Source organism: Triticum dicoccoides, chromosome 5B (assembly GCF_002162155.2).
Source record: "Triticum dicoccoides isolate Atlit2015 ecotype Zavitan chromosome 5B, WEW_v2.0, whole genome shotgun sequence".
NCBI lineage: Eukaryota > Viridiplantae > Streptophyta > Magnoliopsida > Poales > Poaceae > Triticum > Triticum dicoccoides.
The window spans coordinates 290848835-290856199 of NC_041389.1; the positions used below are offsets into that span (position 1 = coordinate 290848835).

Consider the following 7365-nt stretch of genomic DNA (forward strand, 5'->3'; position numbering starts at 1 on the left):
CACATGCGAGTTTTGGATTGGAGGGTTTGAAGGATAATAAATGCTCATTAACTCAATTTTAGTCTATTTAGTATTTGTATCCAAGCATGGGTGAGGCTAGCAAGTTTTAGTCCCACTATTTTTAGAGGGTGCTTGGGTACGTTTTAGTCCTATGACTAAAAGTAGTGGGACTAAAACTTGCTAGCCTGACCCATGCTTGGATACAAATACTAAATAGACTAAAATCGAGTTAATGAGCATTTATTATCCTCAAAATCCTCCAATCCAAAACTCACGTGTGTTAAAGAAGAGGAGTTAAATGAGGAGAGAGAGGACTAATCCACATTTTAGTAGGATTCCCCTGACTAAAATTTTTTAGTCTTAAGACTAGTTTTAGCCTCTCTTTAGTCAGGAATGATTGGAACTTTAGCCTCTAAAAAAGACTAGTTTTAGTCAGACTAAAAATAGTCACTTGAATTCAGCATGCCCCTGAGAACATTTTTTGAATTAATAAAGTCCGTACAAAAGCAGTCCCACAAAGCCTTCAACCCCGGAGCTTGGCAATTTCATGTCGAGCGCCGCCGCGGCGATACACCGCGTCCTCCTTCAGGGCGTCAGCTCCAGCGATCGCCTCCCACCCCTCACCGTCAAGCTGCTCCACGGCCGCCTCCTCCGGCTCGACCTCCTCGCCGACCTCTCCCCGCACCTCCTCCGCGCGCTCTCCTCCTCTGGCCTCCACGTCCACGCCCTCCGCCTACACTCCCTCCTTCCCCTCCCCTCCCACCTAACCTTGCCATGCGCCCTCAAGTCCGCTTCCCGCCTCACCAACCCTCTCCCCGTCGGCGAGCAGCTCCACGCCCGCTCCCTCAAGCTCCCCTCCCACTCAAACCCCTACGTCCTCACCTCCCTCCTCAACCTCTACGCGAAATGCGACCTCCTGGACCATGCGCGGAGCGTGTTCGACGAAATGCGCTGCCCCAACACGGTCTCCTGGACCGCGCTCATCACCGCGTACATGAACGCGGGGCGCGTCAGGGAGGCCGTCGCCGTCGCGAGGGACGCGTTCGCGAGCGGGATGCGCCCGGACAGCTTCACCGCCGTGCGGGTCCTGACGGCATGCGCCCGGGTCGCGGATTTGGGCACTGGGGAGGTGGTGTGGAGGGCGGCACAGGAGGAGGGGGTTGCGGGCAGCGTGTTTGTGGCAACTGCGGCGGTAGATATGTACGTCAAGTGCGGCGAGATGTCAAGGGCAAGGGAGGTGTTCGACAAAATGCCGGAGAAGGATGCTGTAGCTTGGGGTGCTATGGTCGGGGGATATGCTTCGAACGGGCACCCCCAAGAGACTCTGGAGCTCTTCTTTGCAATGCAGACTCAGGGAGTGAAGCCAGATTGCTACACGGTGGTTGGGGCGCTCTCAGCTTGCACACGGCTGGGTGCACTTGATATGGGACGGCAGGCAGTCAGGACGATGGACTGGGATGAGTTTCTTGACAACCCAGTTCTAGGGACTGCGCTAATTGATATGTATGCCAAGTGTGGGAGCACAGGCGAGGCATGGGTTGTGTTCCAGCAGATGAGGAAGAGGGACATTGTTGTTTGGAATGCGATGATCTTGGGGCTGGGCCTGACTGGGCATGGTAAGATTGGATTTGCCCTTGTCGGCCAGATGGAGAAGTCAGGCACGAAACTGAATGACAATACTTTCATCAGCATTCTCTGCAACTGTACTCATACCGGCCTTGTAAAAGATGGACGGCGGTACTTCCATAACATGACTCAGTTATACAACATCACACCTAGGATTGAGCACTATGGTTGTATGGTCGACCTGCTCAGTCGCGCTGGGTTGCTCCAGGAAGCCCATCAGCTTATTGATGATATGCCAATGCAGGCAAACGCTGTCGTGTGGGGAGCACTTCTTGGTGGCTGCAAGATTCACCGAGACGCAGAGCTTGCAGAACATGTCTTGAAGCAGCTCATCCTGCTTGAGCCCCGGAATTCAGGGAATTATGTCATGCTCTCGAACATATACTCTAACAGCAACAGATGGGAGGATGCTGCAAAGCTTAGATCGGACATGAAGGTGAAAGGGGTTGAAAAGGTCCGTGCATATAGCTGGGTTGAGTTTAGTGGTAAGGTCCACGAGTTCCGTGTTGGAGACAAGTCGCATCCCCACATGGATCAGATTTACCAAAAGCTAGATGAATTAGGCATGGAAATGAAAACTATGGGTTACAAACCAACTACAGATGTGGTGATGTTCGACGTTGAAGATGAGGAGAAGGAGCACACTCTAGTTTATCACAGCGAGAAACTTGCCATTGCATTTTGCCTTCTCACTACCCAACCAGGGGAGGTCATTAGGGTCACCAAGAACCTTAGGGTATGCACCGACTGTCACACTGTTATCAAACTAATATCAAGGATAACTCATCGGGAGATCATTGTTCGGGATAACAATCGGTTTCATTGTTTCAAAGATGGTTGTTGCTCTTGTAATGACTACTGGTAGAAATAGAGAAGTGGTGTGTAGTTACAATTTTGAGCAGGTTGGAGTCCCTTTGACTACTAAATTTGAGCCAGCTAGATAGGCAATTTTCACTTGAAAGACAAGAGCTTCAGGACTTTTGTATTCCACCAAATGAGAATAAGAATGAGAGCAAGAAGGGGCTATCTTTGTGAAGGGACCGGCACCACAAAGTAAATCATATGGCCTTTCTATCGTCAAAATCAAGTCAAGCCCCGGCCAAAGAAATGCAGCAAAGCAAGTCGTCTTTGGTTTGGAGCTAAATTCATGGATGTATAGGCTTGATCGAGTGCCCTATCTGAAGGCGCTGGTATGTTTGTTCTTGTGTGTAGCTTCAAGTTATTACAGAAATAAAAAATGTGTCAATATTTCTGAAAATTTGTGCCTCTCTTTAGGTGTTAGGTTGATGGTTAAGCGTTTTAGAGCATAACTCATGTCATTGTCAACCCTGTAGACCTTACCAGTTACGTCTTCTGCATCAGTGTTCTTCCACAAATTGTTACCATACACCATTGAGTTCACTGTAGGTTGTGCTACTTTCAGATTCTGGCGTTTGGACGACATATTTATGCTGCCTGAACTGGCAGAAATTAGTCATTATTGCAATATTTCAACACAGTACCCACCACAGTTCATCTATACATTGTCAGCTCAAACTGCATAGAGATTCCGAATAAGTGAATGGCAAATTTTGCTTCCGACCCATTCACTAAATTTACATCTCCCGCAGGCTGTTTGACTTCCTCACCATTCAAGAGCTCATCACTTGAGATTCAGGTACACAATGTCACCTGAATTGGGGTGTTCTGGTGTCTTGCATTGTGCGGTTTCCGTCTCCATTCCCATGTCTTATCAAGGTTATCAGATGTCTCGTGTCTCACATTGTGCTTCCTTTTCCAATCCCATGGTTTCTCAGGGTTATCAGATGCCCAAAGCCCTCGGCGTGCATCTCGTGCTTTCATCTCCCACTTTACAATCAAAGTGTAAACAAGACATGAGAAACACACGCTCATCTGTATGAACCTTTGAATTTGGCCATTTTAGTTGTCCTATCTTCCGAATTGTTTTAGCAAATAATTGATCTTAAGATCTACTCCCTCCGTTTCTAAATATAAGCCCTTTTAGAGATTTCATGGGCTACATACGGATGTACATAGACATATTTTGGAGTGTAGATTCACTCATTTTACTCCGTATGTAGTCCATATCGGGATGTCTAAAAGGTCTTATATTTAGGAATGGAGGGAGTAATTGGGACATATGGTGACCATCAGCTGCTAGGTGCTATCATCCAAACCTCTTCACTAAAGTCAGATTTAAACTCATACGTAACCAGGCCAAAAAGTGAGACATCATGCAAAATACTATTGTTTCTTACTATATACTTTTACAGTATATAAATCTTAATGGTTTACTCCTGACACAGAATAAATTCAGAGCCTTAAATTACACCATGATGTTCTAAATTCAGAAATATGTTAGTGCATTTTCACAGTTATTATATTAATTTACTAATAAAACCCGAGTGCTTTTCATGGGTGCACTTAATTCATGGTTTAATCTAGCTGGTAGATATGCCCCCTTAGGTATTAACCAAATAACCAATAGTTTGTAAGCATGCCAAGTTCATTTTAGATATGAAAGGTGTTCCATATCACAAGTGGCACTATACCAAAAAGACATTTAAATGCACTATCATTTCTTACTTTTGCAAATTCTTTGCGTTTGTCGTAAATCTTGTAATGCCATGCATGACCCTCCTTCAGCATTTGTTCCTGAGAGATGAATATATGATAATGCAAAATCAGAATTATCATAAAAGTAAACCAACAGACAAATAAGATGCACTTCTGTTTCACCTGGATGAACACACCATCACAATAGATATCTCCAACACAGCGATCATACTGGTCCTGCCCATATACGTAAACCATGACACTTTTGCCAGCGATAAGGTTCACCAGCGCATTCAGGGACTCCTTCCCATATTGCATTCCCATCTCCGGTGCATCAATGCCCCTGTTTACTAAATCAAGCTCATGCATTTTCACAACAGTTTATTTGATTTATGTTAAAGTGTAATGTATACCTCAATCTGAAGCGGTATTGCCTTGCAAGGATCTCATCTTTTGAAGTATATATTATCCTGCTCATAGATATTTTTAGTATATGGTATGCTTATATAACTTACAATAGAACTAGCACAAATTTTAAAGTTTATGATTTAAAATAACATCAACCATTCTTAACCAATATTATACATTGTCCCCATAGTGTGTGATAATAGCTGCCTGATAATTTATGTCAGTCTTGATTTGAAGTTGTGTGGAAATACATAATCAATTTGCATGATTTTGGCAGAAAAAGGGATAATTCTGTCAATTATTGATAATCTGTGTTCAGGCAAGAAATTTTTCTTTACAACCTGTTCGGTTATTAGTCAAACCTATACACATGATTTTTTTTTCTACAGACAGCATTGGTACTATCACTTCATTTGGCCTTTTGGGTGAAGTCCCTTCCCCCTTTTTCTCTGAAAAGAGGTGACATTCAATTTAAATGAAATAAGTACACACCAGAAATTCTGAAAACTTGGCACATTTATGCTGCAATGATCAGTAATATAAAAGAAAGGGACATGAATGGTTTAGTTTTTTTTTTTACCTATAACCAGCTTTGTTCAGTTTACTTTGGAGTACACTTTTCTGTTGGCTGTTCCTATGCTTGGGTGTTTGTGACATTGCATTGACAGCCTCACGCACTTCCTGTGGCACATTTGCTGATTCCGTTGGATCTGCTGTGTCAACATAAGCAGTAAAGCCATCACCATCTCCAATGCACTTTGCATAAATCTGATAAAAGTAGTGGTTGGCAGGAAAATCATCATTTGTCGATTTTGAATGTAAAGCATCATCGAAAAATGCGATGCTTGCGTTAAATCTTTAGCTCAAAATGGTTGGCCACATGACCCATGTCTGACCGGCAAAGTTTTCAGGACGAACTGCACGCCGTCTGGTAGTGATGCTGGATGGTGCTCTGTGGTGACTACAGGGGGCGTTGGAATCGGGAAGCCATAGTAGGCAAGGACACCCTGGGGACAAACATTGTTTCCATGAGTAATGAGTTGAAGAAACATAGTGTCACTTCTAACTGCTAGTGGTAACAAAACAATGCAACTGGTAACTATTGTTGGTTTTGTTTGCAGAACATTATAGGCTTATAGCAGCACGACAAGGCTGAGTCTATTTTTTTAGGATAAAAGGAAGGCTAAAATCTTGACATAAGCTTTTGCATAAGTGTGCAGACTTGTACTTGATACATCTCTAATAATAAAATGTTCATAGCCTTTTTAAATACCTCTTTGTGGGAGTACTAATTAGAATCTGAAAAAAGAGAGAAACAAGCCTTTGAAAAAAAGTTGAAACTAGTAGGTCTCTATCTTCTGAAAAAATGTTACCTCCAAATTAGCTCCCTGGATCCTGCCCAGAGCTGTAGCAACTAGCATGGCAGCCTCTGCCAATGTTCTAGGAGGGGGTTCTGTTTTTACATAAGCTTCAGAGATATTCCTATACCTGTTCTTGTTCAAAGTACGGGTTAAATTTGACACATTATTTTTTTTGGTGAAATCGAAACAAAGATTCTGTAGTATGTGCTGTTGTACTAACACCAATGGAAAGAGGGTCGTACAGTGAGAATCCTTATATTTTGCAAAGGATCAATATTTATATTAATCAGAGTTACAATTACTTTCCTATACTCATTAGCATGTCTGATATTGAACTCTTGAGAAATGAAGCCAACTTTGGAATAATTTTTGCATAAGAAATGTACCAATTTCAATTTGTATTAAAACAAACAAGTGTTCACAAGCTGCTTTTCTCATATGCTCATACCATTTAGCTTGTGCTTTCTTGGATGATGTAACATGCTCTCCAAGCCCTTCAGGAACCTAACAGTATCATTGGAAAAAACACTTGCATCATAGGAAAGCTAGAGACTGGATTAATGTTGCCACAAATCATAATGTGATTTTTATTCATGGTTATTAACCATGCGGAACTAGAGTACAGAGTTGAAAATGACTCAAACCATGTGCATCAGCACCACCAACCTACTGAGGTACGCTGATATAATTAAAATTATCTTTGCTCTTATAAAGATTTGAGTTGGTAGTGGTTCGTTCACTTTCGGAGCAAGTTACCCCTCAAAAATGATTTTTTTTAGAAAAGGAGGATGACCCCCGGCCTCTGCATCTGGGAGATGCATACGGCCACTTTATTGATTATTCTCGAGGACCTTAAAAGTATTACAACAATATGCCTGAATCCGCCATCTTGGCATCATATGCCACTACTATCCATATGATGAAGGGGCGCTAGTTGGGCCAAATACCCAGTCCACTCACCTAAGCCTATCATCAAAAGTCAGAAGCCCCAGCCGAGCCACATACCAGGTCTGGGGCATAAACTGGTCTGACGCACTCACATGTGTCGTCGTCGCCATCTTCCACCGGTCCGTCTTCAGAGCAGATATTGAGGATTCTACCTTGTCAGGCCACTCTGCCATCGACGCCACTCCTCCTGCGCGAGTCCATCGATCACCGCACATCGGGCGCCGAGTCTCCACTGCACCACGCCGCTAAGATCCGCCGTCATCAATGTGTAGGATGAAGCACCGCTCCACCAAAAAAGCCGCCCACTGGTCCCTCGATCCCGTGTACGCCTCCAAGAATGACGCCCCCAAGGAGGAAACGACACCAACGCGCCGCCGTCATCTGATCTACTGATCTAGGGTTTCCCCCGGAGGTAGCGGATAGAGGTCTGGAGCTTCTCCACGGCGATGCCTTCAAGAAGGTAATG

At 43.9% G+C, this 7365-nt stretch overlaps 1 protein-coding gene and 1 pseudogene across 2 annotated transcripts; one reads left to right on the forward strand and one right to left on the reverse strand.

Moving 5' to 3' along the window:
- The first annotated feature begins 508 nt into the window (after nucleotides 1-508).
- On the forward strand, nucleotides 509-5862 carry LOC119308496 (putative pentatricopeptide repeat-containing protein At3g08820). Of its 2 annotated transcripts, none has more exons than XM_037584626.1 (2): nucleotides 509-2816; nucleotides 5502-5862. In XM_037584626.1, exon 1 carries the CDS (start codon nucleotides 548-550, stop codon nucleotides 2489-2491), a length of 1944 nt encoding a protein of 647 aa, XP_037440523.1. In that variant the 5' UTR covers nucleotides 509-547; the 3' UTR covers nucleotides 2492-2816; nucleotides 5502-5862. The 2 variants fall into 2 exon arrangements, with proteins under 2 accessions (XP_037440523.1, XP_037440524.1); XM_037584627.1 differs by lacking the exon at nucleotides 5502-5862 and adding an exon at nucleotides 3237-3351.
- Nucleotides 3265-7161, reverse strand: LOC119308498 (annotated as a pseudogene).
- Nucleotides 7162-7365: the final 204 nt, after the last annotated feature.

What these genes read in the sequence shown, in the direction of transcription:
- LOC119308496 (XM_037584626.1), top strand. Translation starts at nt 548, where the DNA reads ATGTCGAGCGCCGCCGCGGCGATACACCGCGTCCTCCTTCAGGGCGTC.